The sequence below is a fragment of the Conger conger genome, chromosome 17 (genome assembly GCF_963514075.1).
Source record: "Conger conger chromosome 17, fConCon1.1, whole genome shotgun sequence".
In the NCBI taxonomy this organism is placed as follows: domain Eukaryota; kingdom Metazoa; phylum Chordata; class Actinopteri; order Anguilliformes; family Congridae; genus Conger; species Conger conger.
In genome coordinates, this window is record NC_083776.1 from 31,872,449 (window position 1) to 31,891,834 (window position 19,386).

Sequence of the window (19,386 nt, forward strand, 5' to 3'; positions counted from 1 at the left end):
TTCAGCTTGGCATTCAAGTTAAGTAGGTTAAGTGAGGTCAATGTCTACAGCAGGGGTCGGCAGCCCTGGTCCTGGAGAGCCGCAGGGTGCGCTGGCTTTCGTTGTTACTTGGCATTAATTGATCAATGAAAGCCGTTGATTACACAGTTAACCTACCTCACCTGGTTTCTTGGGTCTGAATTGGCTGCTTATTTTAAAGTGGAGACGAAAGCCAGCGCACCCTGCGGCTCTCCAGGACCAGGGTTGCCGACCCCTGGTCTACAGCATAGGCAGGTATAATACGGATGAACAGATTTTACATGCTACAACCGTGGGTAGATTAGTAGAGCAGATATATGTGGTATTCAGTAAAAGGGTGGCCTGTAGTGTAGTGGTTAAGGTACACAACTTGGACCCGCAAGGTCAGTGGTTCGATCCCCGGTGTAGCCGCAATAAGATCCGCACAGCCGTTGGGGCCTTGAGCAAGGCCCTTACCCCTGCATCGCTCCAGGGGAGGACTGTGTCCTGCAGCTGTGTTTATACATAGTCCCCCTATGTAGTCATGTTTAGTATTTTGTTGCAGATTTTTGCATGCAATAACTGCTTGAAGTCTGCGTTTCATGGACATTGCCATAGCCATCTTTATCTCCTGCTTGTTTCGGGGGCTAGTCCCCTGTTTTCACTTCAGCATATGAAAGGCATGCTCAGTTGGGTTCAGATTTGGTGATTGGCTTCATCACTTAAGAGTTGACCATTTTTTAGCTTCGAAAAACGCATTTGTTGCTTTAGCAGTATGTTTGGGATCATGGTCTTGCTGTAGAATGTACCGCCAGCCAATGAGTTTTGACGCATTTGCTTGAACTTGAGCAGATAGGATGTGTATCTTCAGAATTCATTTACCTGTTATTGCGGCTAACAAGTGGTCTGCCTCTTGCAGTGTAGTCTCTGTGTTTCTGTTCATGAAGTCTTATGCAGACGGTGGTTATTGACAAATCCACAGGTGACTCCTGAAGGGTGTTTCTGATCTGTCAGACAGGTATTTGGAGATTTTTCTTTATTATGACGAGAATTCTCCTGTTATCAGCTGTGGAGGTCTTGCCCTGCCAGTCCCTTTGTGATTCGTAAGCGCAACAGTGCTCCCTTTCTGCTTAAATATGTTCGAAACTGTTGATTTAGCTAAGCCTAAAGTTGTCCGATGTCTCTACCTGTTTTCTTCTTGTTTCTCAGTCTTATAATGGCTTATTTGACTTTCATTGGCACAACTTTGGTCCTCATGTAGCTAAACAGCAGTAATAGTTTCCAAAGGTGATCAAAAGACTAGAGGAAATACTAGGTGCTGAGAGCTCTCTAATACCTGCATTAAGGAGGCAATTAAGCACACCTGAGCAATTACAAGCCATGTGTCCCAAACAGTATTGTGTCCTGAAATAGGGGGTACTATGTATAAACACCAGTGTAAAGTCTGCAGGGCGAAACCAAAAATACCTTTAAATAAAATCTGAGAATGGGCACTTTGACCACATGTTAATCGGTCAAATCTAAAATTGTGGCAAATCAGAGGCAAATCAAGACATAATGGGTCTTTTTCCCAAACATTACACAGATCACTGTATTGAAGTATGAGAACAATGCACAGCCTTTTCCCTTTCTTTTCTTTGGACTAGACAATGTTTACAAAAAGGGAAGAAAATTAAGAATCATGAAAAGGATTCTGTGTAGGAACAGTAAGTTTTCACATGCGAACTAAAAATAATATAGCTCTGTTGAACTTAGTTCCACTCTTTTATTTTGACTTGCCCCCAAAATATGATTGGTGAATCGGAAGCCAACACCCTCTGTGCAGCTGTCAAGTGAAATGAGGCCCCTCCCATCGGTGGTGTCTTTGATGACGTCACCAGAAGGAGTCGTACACTGCTCTCGCCGGTGTAAGGACTCCCTGACAAGGAGCCAGACAGCGGTAATATAAAGCCAGCGGCTGTCCAATTTCGACCATCCAAGGACAAAGCTTAGATGAACGAAGGAATGGCGGCTTCATCAGACAGGGTCATGCTTGGTCCTCTTGTCGCTGCAATTGATCAAGGCACAAGCTCTACGCGGTTCTTGGTGAGTGACTTCCCGTAGAGGCATGGTTTCTGACGTAACCCGCCTAGTTATTCATTCTAGTAGTACAGAGCGTGATGTCCTTTAATAATGACAAAACCCCTCTTCGTGGTTTTCTCGCTAACGTTACGCACAAAATCCCTTTTGTGTTCGGTAAACGGGCATATTTTGTAAATGTTGTTAATAATTGTGAAACCATTCAGTTAGAGCGAGCCAGTTAGGGATAGCTGCGCTACAACTACACGCCTTGCTTCATGCCAGCATGTTCCTAGATCCGCGTATGGGACGCCGGCCATCTTCCATAGATTTCCGTAGAACGCTTCCTATAACCTTTGCAAACTAAAAATGGGTTTGGTCGGGTTGTCAGCTGTAGCCTATGTAAAGGCAGGTATTTGTTGTTTTATGAATTTCCAACCCGTAGCTGTTTATTTTAAATGTGGTGGAATGGTGACGTTGGCAACGCTGTGACAGGTCGTCAGGACTCGGACGCATTACTAGTAGCCTATTCACTGTTCAGACTCCCACCCGAAGCGACGTAGACAATTTTTAAATATAAATTTCAAATATCAATTTTGTATGAAATATACTGAAGCTATTCAGTTTAAGCGATTTGCGCGAGTAAACAATGGAATTTCCCTACCTGGGAATTGAACCCATGCAGGCTGGTTATAAGCCTAGTTCCCTAAACATTACACCACACAGCAAACTAGAAGGCTCTCATCTCTTGACTGCGCCCATTTGCTGGGAAAATGATTGTTTGCATAATGCAGTAATAATAAAAACAATGTTTATCTCGGATGCCTTCCACACAATCCAAGCTTTGTCTATACTGAAAAAGTAGTGTCTAGAAGTGTCTGAAAAAGCAGTCATGGGGGTATTGGCTGGGCTGTTTTTATGAATGCCTAGCTGATGTAGACAGTTTAATGCAATGCCAGCATATCATTTCAGACCATAGTCAGAGGTTTATATGAGCAGTAGTCAGTTCTCTTTGTATTCCCATCTCCCTCTACCCTTTTAGAGAGGGTGATAGAGAAGTCCACAGCTGCTCCAGCTCTGAGGAAGCTGCTTTTGCCTGGAAGGGTCAAGATTGAGCTTGTTCCCGACTGAGTCTTTGACACAAGTTTAAGGAGCAGGGTATACCTCCTTTATGACTTCCTCCGTAGTGGGAAACTTAGGCTATCGGTGACAAACTAAACCGTTTTACAACAAGGTCACAGGGTTAGGGATATCAGAGCTGGAATGTATCCGTGGCAGAATGCAGTCCTGGATGAGATGCAGAGTCTTAGGGGTTGTGGGTTTTTCATATATCATTTATACGTCATATCATATGTCAGATGGTGACGGTGCCTCGGTTCTTCCAGGAAAAACATGGGCACAAAGTCTCCACGCGCTCTCTGGCTCCGCTCCCCGTCGTTACCCCCTGCTCCCGTGCCTCCTGACGTCACAGCTGGCCTTGCGTTACCTGTGCGCGGCGCTGCTTTTAGGAGCTGTGGTAGGTCCATGTGCGGAGCAGCTGTGGGGACAGAGGCATGGGCTGGGTTACTGTAGGACTGCAGCCCTCATAGCTCTGTCTGTGCGGAGTTATGTGTTATGTGGGCTGTACTGTAGCTCCGTCATTTGTATAACTACTGTGAACTATTTAGCACTGTCGCCCTACCGATTACTGCTTGGTAATATTTTAAATATAATTACGCTGCTACCCAACTTCATTTTTGTACATAGGCTACATGGAATAGAATCACAGAAATGATTATTTTATATGGTTTATATTTTATTGATCTGACAAGATATATTGCTTTAAGAACTATACTGCTGCCCGCTCCTAAGAATACTGTTATCCTGTTTTAAGATGGGTTATCTTCTTAAATCTGTTATTCTAATTTCTCATGTATTTGTGTCTGCGCATGGTACCCTTCTGGAAAAAGCATTTTTTAAGAACAGTTTAACAACACTGAGTTTTTTAACAACAGTTTGCTCTTTCGTCACTGCCCGTGTTATGGTCCTGACCGGTGAAGCAGAACTGATCACCCCAGCAGATAAGGCAAAGTTCATTTTAGGTTGAATTTTTACATGTCATGCTACATGCCGCTGCCCTGTGGTCATATGTGCAGTCACAGTAGCTGGCTCTGTAACTCCGACCTAAACGTCTGACAGAAACACGTCTGCACACGTCTGGTTTCACAGGTGTCCTGTTAACAGGTGTACGGTCTCTTTTCTCTCGCCCTCAGGTGTTTAATGCCAAGACTGCCGAACTCCTGAGTCACCACCAGGTGGAAATTGAACAAAGCTTCCCTAAAGAGGGGTGAGCATCCAGGCACGCACTGCCGTTTCTTTAAATCCCCCTAACCAGAAAGTACATATGCAACACACCTTAAGCCAATACAAGCGAACTGTGCAGGAGAGCCATGGTAGGATCTGAGATGCTGAACCTCCTGTGTCTCTGTGTGCAGCTGGGTGGAGGAGGACCCGAAGGAGATTCTGCAGTCTGTGTACGAATGCATGGAGAGAACGTGTGAGAAACTGACACAGCTCAACATCGACATCTCCAACATCAAGGGTACTTCATAATCCCATCAGTGTTACTTTTATCATAGTTCATTTAACGTGGATCAATCATATCAATCATAATATGGATAAAAGTGTGCTAAATATGTTATGTAATGTGGTAACATTCTGATTTACAATCTAACAGATTATATTTAGCTTTTATTTTTTTTATATGAGAATAGAGAACATCTAGTATCTGAAGTGCATGACGTCACTCCAGTTTGTAATCCCAGAGACATGATTTACTCTCATTTTAACATTGCATATGATTTTACTGAGGGATGTTTGATATTTGGACGAGTCAACAGTTTGATCCACAGAACAATCCTCTCACTGTGACCTCTGCAGCCATTTTCGCGTTCAGTAATTGATGTAAACGCAATTGCCAGTTGATTAATTACACTTGACTAAGTGTATTTCATGTGGGTTTTCTCTCCTAGCCATTGGAGTGACCAATCAGAGAGAGACCACACTGATCTGGGACAAAGTGACTGGAGAACCTCTTTATAATGCCATTGGTATGTACCTGAGAATGTCCACTGTATATATCTACAGAAAGTGTAATTCGAGTTCTACATCTATACAGGAAGGGAGGAGCCGTTGATCCTGGTTGCATGCACACACATACACACATTACATTACATTATATTAATGGCATTTTGGCAGATGCTCTTATCCAGAGTGACAGACAGTTGGTTAGACTAAGCAGGAGACCGTCCTCCCCTGGAGCAATGCAAGGTTAAGGGCCTTGCTCAAAGGTCCAACGGCTGTGCGGATCTTATTGTGGCTACACCGGGGATCGAACCACCGACCTCATGTACCTTAACCACTACACTACAGGCTGCCAAACACACACTTTGGCAGATTTTGCAGGTTGCGAGGCTGGGTGTGTTTTGTATTTTATGTACCGTATGTGCCATGTTCTCTACAGTTTGGCTGGACTTGCGAACCCAGTCCACAGTGGAGCGGCTGATTAACAAGACCCCCGGCAGGAACAAGAACCACCTGAAAGTAAGAGGAGCCGAACTCTGCCAGCACGGCACTGCCTGTTCACCGTATCATCTCATATCACCGCTTCAGCGCAGCTGATCTGCACTGGATTCGGAGAGTCAGTCTCACCCGAGCCTTTGTACCCCTCTAATCCCCCCTCCAGCAGTGCAGCGACTGGTGTTGATCAGCCAATCGCACCAGAGATGGCTAATCCCAGCCTGAACGGTAAAGATGCCGTTCACGCACTGACTAACCCGCCTGGACCGCAGCCCACGCTCATCCAGAGCTCTCCATACACATGAGGTCCTTCACAGATCAGAACAAACCCCTCACCCAAAACTGTGGATATCACAGCACCGCAACTAGCCATTCTGAAGTCTGCTGGATAATAAACTACCCAGTGTAGATGCGTTTCCTCTGTAATTTCAAAAACGCCAAACAATCCAATCAGACTCGGTTCCAGTAAGCCAGTTTTATCTCCAGTGTGTGGTTTGAAAAGAATGTGATAAAATGGCAGGTTTGTGGCTTGTTAAAGCTGTGGGTTGGACAGCCCTGCCCTGGGGTGGAATACATGCATATGTGTTTAATTACATCAGGCATTTTCATTTTCCTGAATCCTGCATTCCTGATCCTCCGCTAGTCCGTCTTACAGAGCTGTACAGTTTAGCCCTTTGTTTACAGGATATGAGCTGAATGCAGTTATATTTACCAACATATTCCCAAAAAATTAATAAAAGAAAATAGTGGAGCTTATGTAAAGCAAATGGAGGAAGCGAGAGACTCCCTTTGTTCAGATTTACTTTGTGTGCTAAACACATTCTGGCCATAGTCTGGATTCAGTCAACTCCTACTTCACTGGCCTACAGGAATTCTTTTTTTTATCATGAATTCAAAAACATAATACAGGCATCTTTTTTCTTCTTCAGAGTTTGGCAATCAGCAGAGTATTCGCTAAATAAAGGGAAATAAAAACATGAATGCATAGTTCAAGTTAACAGTGCGGTATAGCACTGAGGGAACTGGTATTGCAACTACGGTTACAGATTCAAACTTCCAGGTGTGGTTCTACTGTAAACACCCTTGAGCAAAGGTAACCTACATTTACCTTACTTAACCTTACTTAACGTAAGGACATTTCCAGCTGGATAGACGGACAGTGCATAAAAAGCTGTGTAATTTTCTCTAGAGACGGGAGACTGCTATCCCACACAGCCATTGGGCCCTTGAGCAAGGCCCTTTACCCTGCATTGCTCCAGGGGAGGATCGTTTCCTGCTTAGTCTAAATCAAAAGTCGCTTTGGATAAAAGCGTCTGCCGAATGACATGTAATGTAATATTTTGACTACGTAAAATAATAATAATTGTGGCCAATGATCGTATGATGCTTTACTGTGTAAATGTGACCGTGCCCCCCTCCCCCCTCCCCCAGCACAAGACGGGCCTTCCCATCAGCACCTACTTCAGCGCGGTGAAGCTGCGCTGGCTCATGGACAACGTGGCGGAGGTGCAGGAGGCGGTGCTGTCCCGCCGGGCCATGTTCGGCACCGTGGACTCCTGGCTCATCTGGGTGAGTCCCTCTCTCTTCACCCCTGCCCTTCCTCTCCATTCTCAATGCCCAGTCATAGCAGCAAGTGTGCACTCTGTCAGCTTGTTAGACGCTAGCTAGCGCGTTAGCTAACCGTTGCTAACGGATGCTGACAGATTGTGGAAAAACTTTTGAAGAGTAGGTTTTTTTGTTTCGTTTTGTTTTTTTGTTTACACAATTTTAAGTCGGTGTTCTAGAACTCCTTGAGTATGCAGCCCTGGCAGCACAAGTCTCGCTGTGCCCCACTGCTGTGAAATCCCGGTCTCAGCGGTCCCCTGACTGTAGGGACCGACGTGCGCTTGGGTCTTTACGGTCGTGGCTTTCCCCTGCAGTGTCTAACGGGGGGGAAGAGCGGGGGTGTCCACTGCACGGACGTGACCAACGCCAGCCGCACCATGCTCTTCAACATCCACACCTTGGACTGGGACCCCGAGCTCTGCAAGTATGTCTCCCTTTCCCTGGAGAATGGGGTGAGAAGGTGGGAGGGGTATTGCCCAAAATGCTGAATCCAAGATTCACCTCTTGAGCCAGTGTGCTTGGTTATGATGCACAACACCGGTGTGCTGCAGTCCGGTCACAGCTTGGCCAATACACCGTTATGTGTTGACACTGAATGGAATCGGTGTAAATTGCCATTCACTGTAATTTTACTGCAGATTAAAATTGGTGTTGAGTCCATTCCCCTTTATGTATGTTTAGCATATAAAGATAAGCCATATACTGTTGAATGCATGGGAGAATACATGCCACTGGTTCAAGGAACTACCTGTTATAATTGTAAAAAAGAAAAATAAACACACCTTTATCTTACGTAAAGACCGCAGTTTGACATCACATTTCATTGTGATTCTTGTAGGTATTTTGATATTCCAATGGAGATCCTACCAAAAGTGAGAAGTTCGTCAGAAATATATGGGCTAATGGTAAGTCTCAGAATGCCTTTTTTGATCAGTATGTGTGTGTGTATGTGAGAGAGAGAAGGAGAGAAAATGTATGCACAAGTTACCTTTAAAAACTAAACTTTGCTCCTGGATTACTTATCTGTGTCATTATGACTTCAAGAGAACTGGGAGTTCTAAAACCGAAGGGGAAGTATGTCCTGGTTACCCAGTAAAATCAACTCCAGTCTCCTGAGTCGATGTGCCATAATGCCTACTATTATAGTACATTTTGTATATTAATAAAATGCTTGTACTGATAAACCAATAATAATCCTTCATGATGTTATTCACCCCATATTTGCGAAAAGGTAGGGCACACTATCAGACTTGGATTTGAAGTTTGTGCAAGTTTAGTTGGCAGAGTTGGTTTTAGGTTAATGTGTGTACAGGGAAGGCACACAGACCAAGGTCAGTGGGACATGTTTTTGTTTGTACAGGATTGTAAACTCTTATCATTGAGGTTAATTTGTCAGGAGACATGTGGGGGTTTAGAGTCTATTTTCTGTGTACACAAGACACTTATATCTCTTCCTAGGAAAATAGAGGATAAATGAAGAAGTAAAAAGATTGGAATGCAAAGTGCATAAAGGTAACATGACGTTAATATTGTGTGGCGATTAGTCTTGCGTGTTTGGCCTGTCTGTCAGTTCAGTTCATTTGAGGGTGAGCCCCTAAGGAAGTCCAGCGCTGAACACTTCCAAAGCCCAGCAGGGCGATGCATAATTAGAGGTCACTCCCCCGGGCCGGGGATTGTTCAGTCAGAGGGACCCGCGTCTCCTCATTCTCTCGCGCCACCTGCTGGTTTATCGGGCACTTGCAAGTTTGTCTATTAAGTTCCACATTAAGAGCCTGATTTGCTGAGACCTTTAGCATATGCAAAACTTTTTACGACCTACCAGACTAAAAACACGGCCAATGATTGGTGCAAAAGAAATACCAGGTCCAATCAGTGGTCATGTTTTTTGGGTTTGGCACGTGCCAAAAGTCTTAGTAAATCAGGCCCTGATCGGCGCCGTCCTCTAACCTTGCGCAAGCTGAGCTGTGGCGCGATAGGGAAGTGCGTCACATGATTGGGAAGAGGCGCTTGTGCTTGTATGCGCTCTCCCAAATCCATAGTGGAGGTTCCGGTAATGGCCGCCGATATACACTTTCTGGACGTTCCACGTGCGGGAGAAACACGGGGGAAGCATGTAAAAAGCATGCCCGCTGAATGTGTAAAGTTGTGTATTGAGCGGCGTTGATCAGGTTTGCTGCATTGATCAGGTTTGCTGCAGAATTAGTGTTCCAGCTGTTCTGAACCTTCACTTGTATTCTGTCTCTCTCCGCCAACTGGTAGAAAATATGTTCTAGTCTGGTGAGTACTACTGTTTTCCCTGATCGTTGTCATGGAGAGGACTGCCCTTCCTGGTTCTGCAGCACTTCACCTGGTGTGAACTCTCAAACGGTGCATTTCCAATTCCTACCACCAGGGGCAGAGCATGCAGATGCATGCGTCAATTCTGTTAAAATGTATTTTAGGAATAAAATACAACCCCCCCCCCTCCCCCATCTTCTCTACCTTTCATTTGGGTAGTCGTTTAAAAAATGAAATCTAGTGTACAATGAAAAAAGTATCACAGAGTTCATTTGGAGCTGCATTTAATGCTTGAATAATCCATTAGTTGCAGGAATATTTCATACAGATGTACTCTAGGTCTAAAGTAGGGGCGTCTGTTTCCATTTCTCTGATAGGTCACACTAAACACACACACACTCACACACACACATCAGCACTGTTTGTCTCAGCAGTTGGAAATGTACTGGTTGTAAGTATCTTTCCTGTTTCCCATCATGCTTCACTGTTGCCCACTTGCTGTGCACCTTGTTCAGGTGTCCAAAGGTCCAGTTACCCGACAACTCTTCCCTGTGACAGATTGCAACACGCTGCTGCTGCGATCTGCTCAAAACCTCTTCACTCTTTCAGTTCAAAGTTCACGGTGCACCGAGAAATACAAATTTGTTCTTGGTAATGGTGGCTGTGCCTAAATTTGGTGTGGCGAGGATGGATTTTATTCGGTGTGAGTGAAGAGGTTTGGTGAATATGGGTCAAACACTTTTCTCATGTTTCTGTCACCCTCTTCATCTGCCACTGTGCTGATTGGCTGTGCTGGTCAGTGGGCGACTCCTGTCAGCCCTTTTATTGGTGGGCTGTCCAGGTCTATGGTCTGCAATAAGTCACTGAAACATTATTTAGTAATAATAATTTCTTAAGTGAGGTAGAAGAGTGCATTCATTAACATTACACATGCATTAATGCTTGCTTTTTGCTGAATAATTCTTCAAGGTTTTCATTTAAATTTGTGCCTTTATTAAGCAGGGATAAGTTTAAAAATTGCAGCTTGACCTTTTAGTGTTGCATATTGAATACATCAAAGAAATGTCAAATTTGTTTTGCTCAGCATCAGCTGTTTTTAATATGAATTAAATTAAATATTAAATAATTAAATAATAAATAGAAATAATAAATATTGTTCTTTGCCAGTTAATAACATATTATTTTTTCCTACAGAAATCTGGTGCACTTACTGGGATTCCCTTATCAGGGGTAAGAATTTTTAAAAATAAATTGAGCAATAAGAAGATTGAGGTTTCTTTTTTCTTTTTTCAAATAATGATTTGATCCAAGTCTGCTGGGGAGAAAGGTCCATGTAGTTTATCACAATAGCTGTACTGTGGATAAGGGGTATGTAAATGTAGTGCATTACAGTAACTGTACTGTGGATAAGGAGTTTGGTTGTAAATGTAGCATATTATGGTAATTACGGTAATTAATAGTACTGCGTTCATGTGTTAGTGTTTGGGAGACCAGTCTGCAGCTCTCGTTGGGCAGATGTGCTTCCAGGACGGACAAGCGAAAAACACGTAAGAGAAACGCATCCGTTTCAGTTATCTCCATGGTTACACCCTAACCTGGAAAAAAACTGCTACCCCCCAAACCTGTAAATGCTGAATCACAGTCTAGGATTAATTCATGTCATCTGGGTGCTGTCGTGTTCAGGATGGGCATCGTTATGGTAACTCAAAAAAGCAGGGCCATTGGCCAGTGGTGGAACCTGTGATAGAAATACAATAACAAGTGTGGACTCTTTTGATTTTCTTTTAGGTATGGAACAGGTTGTTTCCTGCTCAGAAACACAGGCTTGAAGGTATTTGTTTATCTCCAACCTATGCAGTCAAAGCCTATTTACTGTAACTTCACATTAGATACTGGAAAGGGTTTTTAGACCCTTCCCATCTTTTGGTAAAATTCAACTGACATTTTGGATCTTATTTCTTGGAGTTTGAGTGTGAAATTCTGCACCACACAGTTGTTGATCCTGGAGATTACATTACATTAATGGCATTTGGCAGATGCTTTTATCCAGAGCGACGTACAGTTGATTAGAGTAAGCAGGAGACAATCCTCCCCTGGAACCATGCAGGGTTAAAGGCCTTGCTCAAGTGCAAATCTTATTGTGGCTACACCGGGGATCGAACCGCCGACCTTGTGGGTCCCAGTCATGTACCATAACCACTACGCTACAGGCCGCCAAAATGAAGCATTTGAACGGAATTACATTCAGTGTTCCTTAGCGAATGGAAACCATGGATGACTTGCACACGTTACCAGTTGAAATGATGAAAGGTAGAAAAGCTGCGCTTTGGGGTTAACCCTTTCTGTGCTGTCCATCTCTGCAGCCGGTGATGTCAGACCACGGCCTTCTGACCACTGTGGCCTACAAACTGGGCCGTGACCAGCCAGCCTGCTATGCCCTGGAGGTATACACACTCCCTCTGCAGCCTATACTCACTCCCCTGTCTCTTATTAATACTGAATGAGCATTTAATGAGCACCAGAATTGGACAGTAACACATTTTTTGTTATATTGGTTCTGTACTCTAGCACTTTTGAGTTTGAAAGAATACAATGACAATGAGGTTGATGTGCAGCCTGTCAGTGTTCATTTGAGGGTATTTTCTTCCATATCGGATGAACCGTTTAGAAATGGCCGCACCGTTTGTACATGGTCCCCCTTTAAGGTATTTCACATCGAATGTGTCAAAACATATAGGTGGTTTAGTTTCTGTGCGGATCACATTACTTATTTTACCATCACATTTGTAATGTTTCATTTGTTTGTCGTTTAAAAAAAAATGCCGTTTCTGTAGGGATGCATCCTGTAAATGTAATTGAGTGACATTGTCTCCATTACTGTTGATCTGTTCATTCTTAGGATTTAGGATTTGCCTGTTTTTGGTTCTGTTCTCCGGTTAGTCACATTGTGGATCCTGGTGTGTAGTGGCTGGTGTCATTTTGCCTGTGCTGATCTGCGATTGGTCTGTCTCCAGGGCTCTGTTGCTATAGCTGGAGCAGTGGTCAGATGGTTGAAGGATAATCTGGGAATTGTCCAATGCTCCACTGAGATCGGTGAGGAACGCGTTGTACTCTTTGGCATTTAGCAATTCGCACGTAACAAAAAATCCTGCTTGCGCCTCCATTTCAACTAAAATGTGAACAGGGTCTTAGGTGATAATGCCAATGAAACTGAAACCGCTCTTGACACCTCTCGCTCTTGCTCTCTCTCGCTCTTGCTCTCTCTCGCTCTTGCTCTCTCTCACTCTTATTTCCTCCCTCCCCCACAGAGAAACTGGCCGCCTCGGTGGGCACGTCATACGGGTGCTATTTTGTTCCGGCGTTTTCCGGCTTGTACGCCCCCTACTGGGAGCCGAGTGCAAGAGGGTGAGTAATGCAGAGTAATGCAGAGTAATGCAGAGTAATGCAGAGTAATGCAGAGTAATGCAGAGTAATGCAGGGTGGCACAGCTGAGCAGAGGAAACCATTTTATACGGCTTCTCTTAGCCCTCACTGCAGCTCTTATAAAGCCAGGAATACAGAAAATCTGGGTATTGACATGACACCCTCCCTCTCCTGCAGGATCATATGCGGTCTGACTCAGTTCACCAACAAGAGTCACCTGGCCTTCGCTGCGCTGGAAGCTGTGTGCTTCCAGACCCGAGAGGCAAGAAGCTCTTTATCCTCCAGACTGCTTTTTGAGCAGTAGCTGTGTCAGGACTGCACAGGCTGTTGACCGGCAGATTGGATGAAGTGCTGTCACCCCGTGCCACTGCCCCAAATCCTATTCCTGTTCGCACTGCAAATTAGAGTGAAAATATTGGGAGCCAATACATTTTGGCTGTGTGATTGCACGCTATTAAAATGAGCACTATACAGTCGGTTACCCTGTTAGCTTAAATGCAGCAGGATTGTATCTCTGACCAGGATGAGAACATTATTTATGCGGGTCATTGAGAAAATGAATGAATGAATGAATGAATGGGTTTTTGAACTCAGATCCTGGATGCGATGAACCAGGACAGCGGGATTCCTCTGACGCAGCTGCAGGTGGACGGGGGCATGACCTCCAACAAACTGCTCATGCAGCTGCAGGCCGACATCCTCTGCATCCCCGTGGGTGAGACGCACTCCCCATTTCCTGTTTCTAGTTTAAACACTTCCGGGTCGTGCGCTCTGAGCAGTTCTGAAGCCTCCAATAGTGGCTACACTTAAACAGCTTCTATGGTTGGGAAAGGCTATGCACTGGTATTGTTTTCATTCCTGAATAGATGTACAAATAAGGTTTCTATAATAATGAAAATATCGTGGTGGGCTGACAGAGAGGAGGAGTAAGATGTAGGATCGTGGTGGGCGGACTGAGAGGAGGAGTAAGATGTTAGATCGTGGTGGGCGGACTGAGAGGAGTAGTAAGATGTTAGATCGTGGTGGGCTGACTGAGAGGAGTAGTAAGATGTTAGATTGTGGTGGGCTGACAGAGAGGAGTAGTAAGATGTTAGATCGTGGTGGGCTGACAGAGAGGAGTAGTAAGATGTTAGATCGTGGTGGGCGGACTGAGAGGAGGAGTAAGATGTTAGATCGTGGTGGGCGGACTGAGAGGAGGAGTAAGATGTTAGATCGTGGTGGGCTGACAGAGAGGAGTAGTAAGATGTAGGATCGTGGTGGGCTGACAGAGAGGAGTAGTAAGATATTAGATCGTGGTGGGCTGACAGAGAGGAGTAGTAAGATGTTAGATCGTGGTGGGCTGACAGAGAGGAGGAGTAAGATGTTAGATCGTGGTGGGCTGACAGAGAGGAGTAGTAAGATGTTAGATCGTGGTGGGCGGACTGAGAGGAGGAGTAAGATGTGCTCCTCACCCTGGCGTCTCCAGTGAAGCCCTCCATGCCGGAGACCACAGCCCTGGGAGCCGCCATGGCCGCCGGGTCCGCGGAGGGGGTCAGCGTCTGGAGCCTGAAGCCAGAGGACCTGAGCGCCGTCACCTCCGACAAATTCGATCCCCAGATCAACCCCGACGGTAAAGGGCTCCTCCCCTCTCTCACACGTGTGGCTCCTGCTCTTCACCACCACTCTCTTCCTGGCCTACAGGAGGCCACGGCTGGCTAGAAGAGTTTCTTTCATAGTGTAGAATATCCACTGACAGAGTGCTGTACTTCATGACCTTTCAGTAGATCCGTCAGCTTACAATGTCAGAGCTGCCACAGTAAGGAGACTCGCACTCTTAAGGCTATAGAGCTGAGTATCTGGGGAGTGGAAAGCAAAGGTGCGGGTTTCCATTCCAAACGATCACTACACCAGCTGGTCTTCATTTTCTCCTCTCTGGCTGAAGGTGTGTTAATTAGTGACATCAGCTGCTGTAGCGATGGGTTGGAATGAAAACCTGCATATTCTCGTCCGTCCATTGGACACCCCTGATCCAAAGAGTTTGCGGTCGATATGGTGATAACACATTCATGTTTTCTGTTTTCAAAATGTTTTCATATCAGCCAATGTATACAGCTCAGGCTTTTCTTTACATGCCATTTTTTTGTCCTTACACACAAAGAATTTCTTTCCACACCAAACAGAATGACCCGCCCATACTATTTATTGTGAAATATGAGTTAATTCCGAACTGGACCATTAGATTTCCCCTTTTCTGGCCCTTACCCTCCCACCTTTTGTGCGTGGCAGAGAGTGAATTGCGCTATGCGCGTTGGAAGAAGGCCGTGCAGAAATCCATGAACTGGGAGACCAGCGAGCCCGTCCCCAACGGCAACGGTACGCTCCCCCAAAACACGCCCTCAGTTCCTGCTTTCCTGCATTAATACAGACGTGATTATCTACTCACAGCATGGGGTCTGAGGTGCATGATTAACCTCAGCATGTTGCTAAAACCAAGCAACCCCCATGGACCTCATGCAATGCACCTGAAATTTGATTGATTCATTGATTGATTGATTGAGTGTTTAAAGTGCAGCTATCTTCAGAAGTCATGTTTGTTGAATGCTGTTGTGCATCTGTAAGTGACACAGAGAGCGAGTCCTTTTCAGGATTTAACTTTTCAGAATCACACAGAGCTCCTAGCTTCTAACTGCAAAAAAAAAATTGCTTTGATACTGAAGCATTTAAAATGGGTTCACAGAGGTCATTATTTTGCCGTGGTGTTTTACCAGTTGATGCACAAATTACAATCATTTCTATTGGAATGGAGTGGCACACTGTACTAAACTGCACTTAAACTGGCATTGGCTAGAAATGTGCAAAACAATACATCTTATCATGTTCAGTGGTATGGGTGTCTCAAATTGACAAACCAAAAATGAATAAAATAATTATAATCCATCCTTGAAATCTTAACAGCAAGCAAATGCCACCAAATGTTACTGTCATGACACTTCTAGGTAACTTTTTCTGAAATTCCTCTCCTGTTCATCTGTTCCATGTTTCACTACTTCTTGTTCATCTGTCCCATGTCTCCACTTCCTGTTCATCTGTTCCATGTCACCACTTCCTTTCTGTCACTGTTCAGCTGCTGACTGGAGATTGGGCACGTCTGCATCACCTTCTGCAACAAACTGACCTAGTCTAACTGTCATGCATGTGTGCGTTTGTCTGCATGTGTGTGAGATGCTGTCCTTTTTTAATTTCTCCATTAAACTTTCTCAAGACCATACTAGCATATATTTACCCTAACCCACCATTTCGCATTAACACTTATTCTTTGCATCTATACCGTTACTTAAATTTATTACTTTAACACAATCGGCTGTTCTATCACATTTAACTTGCATTCAGGTTTTTCCTCAAGATTTGTGTACTTAAACTCTGAAGATCATTTATCTACTTTATACATAAATTTGGGAGAATTTCCGGTAGCTTATCACTCCAAATCGTTAGGATTTCATAGAATTATTTGATTTATAATTGCGCTCAAAATTATGATTCTGCAACGTCCTCCAGAAAACAGTTGCCAGCCCAAGAAATGGAAATACCCAGAGTGCATTTCAGCTGCTGAATATGAGCTCGCCCTCTTTGTCACTTGTCACATGACAACACCTCGATTCCGCCAGAATTTGTCCTTGATGTAGCTCTGACATGCATCCACACGTGAGAGTTTTTTTTTTGTTCTCCTTCTTCCTTGACAAACATGTTTTAGTGAGAGAATTTCTGATCACTAAACTCAGAAGAAATATAAGAACACTGGCGGGTCGTTGTAAGTCTAAGTTAAGAAGGAGTGTTGGTAGTCTCCAGGCCGATGTCGCCTCTCCATCCTGTACTCATTTGTCCCACTTGTCTCTCTCTCCTCTGCTGTGTGAATTGGACCTCTATTCTGGATGACCTGCAGGTGAAACGAGTATCTTCAGTAGTGCTCCTTTGGGTTTATACATTCTGGGCAGCATGTTTATGTTAATTGGAGCAAAGTACATCGCAGGTCAGTTTCTGTATGTATGTATGTATGGGTGCGTGCGAGAGTATGTGCTTGTATACATTTGTATGAGCGTGTGCACGTACACGTATGCATGAGTGAGAGTGTGTGCTTGTATACATTTGTGTAAGAGTGTATGTGTCTGTGTGAGAGCAAGGCAGTATGCCACAGTTCCTCTGTTGGTCATTAATACCCATCTCCACTCTCGCAGTGGAATATAAAACAGCTGACGGTAAAGCGTTTATAGGTTAATAGGAGGAAGGCGCTCTTTCATCAACTAACCAGCCTGTAAATACGGTCTTTATCACACACAATCAGCATGCCTTTCATTGCCCTGCTTCGTTTTGTTTCTTCAGCACTAACCTGACAATTCCAATTGACTGCTGGCATTTTAAAATCAATCTTTCTGTCTGCTGACTGTGCGATTCCGTGACCTGGCTCTCACGTGGTGTCTGTACTCTTTTCTCTGTAACAGGATTCCAGGACTAAGTCCTGCCCCATGATGCTTTGCTGCGGAGTGAGAGGATGGAGGGTGGGGTTTTCCATGCCCCCCCCCCTCCTCCCTCCTCCCTGTAGGTCCATCTTAACTGGGGTGCATCGCTCTGGCCCAAAAGTCCCCATTCCATCAGCGGTTCTGCTCCCTGCAGCCCCCTATGCATTATGCAGGCTGCATTAGCCTGCAAGCTATCAAAATCCACATGGGCGGAGCCAGCCTGGGACTCAACCAATTGGAGCCGGTCAAATTGAAGCCAGTGAACTGGAGGAGACCAAGGATGTTTCAGAGCGGGGGGGGAAGAGTGGCTTTGCCTTTAGCCGTGGCTTATGCTGGATATTTTAGCGGGACGGATAGGCTGATGTACTATGGGTTTGTTTTTGTTTTGTTTTTTTTTCTTTACAGTTGATGTCCAATAACCCTTATGTTGATAACTTATTGATGGCATTGTACCTTTGAAATCGTGACACGGTTTCTCGACAGCAGGAAAGTCGATATTGACAGCTGCCACTGTTGTTGAGTCTTCGTACATGCATTGTGGGTCTGATAAACAGTAATTGGATGCATCTGTGTATCGCCGAATGAAATGAAATTGCAGGAGTTAAGTGCAGCACTTTATAAACGGATGTATTTGCATAGGTATTGGACAGAGGCTATATGGTACGTTAGCTTTAAAAAAATATATGGTGGTATCACCTGTGTGCATACATGCTTTAAAGTGTTGTTTTTGTAACATGAATTCTATATCCAGAAAGGGTACTACACCCTAAAACTGTAGCTTCATGGTGAAATGTCCTTTTGCGTAGCAAGATTTATTTTAATCTTTTAATTGTTCAGTACCTTTGTGACTTGAAAATCATTTTGGACCCGGTTTATCCTGCCCTTTGGTGCTTGCGTTTGTGAAAGGTATTAACAGATGTGCTCTTGTGAACGGAACCAGTCTAGTGCAATACTGTGAGTATACATTCATTTCTGTGTTTTTATACCTCAGCCAATATCTTCAAAGCTTCCGTATGTGGCAGCTCTGTGTTTTTGGTTAAGTAAGCAAGTCCTTTCAGGGCTATACAACCACAAGACAATCAGTCAGAGGGTCCCATTTGTTGTCTGAGCAAATAAAGACTAGCTTAAAAAGGCTGTGAATGTGAATGTGAATACTACTACACCAGTGGTAACCAACCCAGTTCCTGGATCTACTGTCTTGTAGGTTTCCTTTCCAACCCTAACAAAGCACACCTCACTCAACAGCTCAATATCTTGAGCTGCTAATTAGTACAATCAGGTGTGCCAAAAATGGAAGTGAAAACCTAGAGGATGGTAAATCTCCAGGAACAGGGTTGGTTGTCACTGAACTAGAGAAGCCCTGCAGACTGATCAAAGTAAAACATTTCCCATTCCTGCATAGCGGTGGTACAGAAAATGATAGATGGCCCCTCGTTCGTTTTCCTTGTGCAGCACAGTACATCTCCCTCAGACACTCCAGTCTCTTGTAAATACAACTTCTGTTCGGTGGGGTCTGACCTTTGCTTTATAAGTGTCCAGTAATGTGAAATCCTTTTAGTGAGACTGTTGGTTCCTGGAGAGAGGGTAGGCATTTGTGTTCTGCATTAAAAAGTATACCCTGTGGAAACAGAACCTTCCAGCTTTACTGCACATTGCAGAAAGTACTACTGTAAGAAATCGCCAAAAACCGGACGCAGTCTCATTGTGTAACTTGATTTCGCCACTTCCTTGTAAACCATATGCAGTTTTAATAAAAAATGATGCACTTGCATATATTTTGAAATGGTTTTGTATAGTGGATGTTTTTTTGTCCAAATATCCCCAATTGAATCCAATATATGGTCATAACAATTGATTGGATGTATACAGCAATGGCTATTAGATGGCAAACAGGACAGAGATGCTAACGCTAGCTCCTTGGAATGTGAATGTCTGAACAAGGACCCATTATTGATTTACCTGCAGTAGTTCTACA

General features: G+C 44.3%; 1 protein-coding gene across 5 annotated transcripts; it reads left to right on the top strand.

Moving 5' to 3' along the window:
• The first annotated feature begins 198 nt into the window (after positions 1 to 198).
• On the top strand, positions 199 to 19,194 carry gk (glycerol kinase). 5 transcript variants are annotated; one of them, XM_061226687.1, is made up of 22 exons: positions 199 to 273; positions 1,805 to 2,082; positions 4,308 to 4,381; positions 4,530 to 4,636; positions 5,067 to 5,144; positions 5,558 to 5,637; positions 7,045 to 7,182; positions 7,533 to 7,642; positions 8,057 to 8,123; positions 9,478 to 9,495; positions 10,690 to 10,725; positions 10,975 to 11,042; positions 11,284 to 11,326; positions 11,859 to 11,939; positions 12,510 to 12,588; positions 12,804 to 12,900; positions 13,096 to 13,180; positions 13,513 to 13,633; positions 14,384 to 14,527; positions 15,184 to 15,270; positions 16,838 to 16,924; positions 17,394 to 19,194. In XM_061226687.1, exons 2-22 carry the CDS (start codon positions 1,990 to 1,992, stop codon positions 17,405 to 17,407), a joined length of 1,707 nt encoding a protein of 568 aa, XP_061082671.1. In that variant the 5' UTR covers positions 199 to 273; positions 1,805 to 1,989; the 3' UTR covers positions 17,408 to 19,194. The 5 variants fall into 5 exon arrangements, with proteins under 5 accessions (XP_061082671.1, XP_061082674.1, XP_061082673.1 ...); XM_061226691.1 differs by lacking the exon at positions 199 to 273 and adding an exon at positions 3,441 to 3,571 and having other exon boundaries at positions 1,959 to 2,082; XM_061226690.1 differs by lacking the exon at positions 16,838 to 16,924.
• Positions 19,195 to 19,386: the final 192 nt, after the last annotated feature.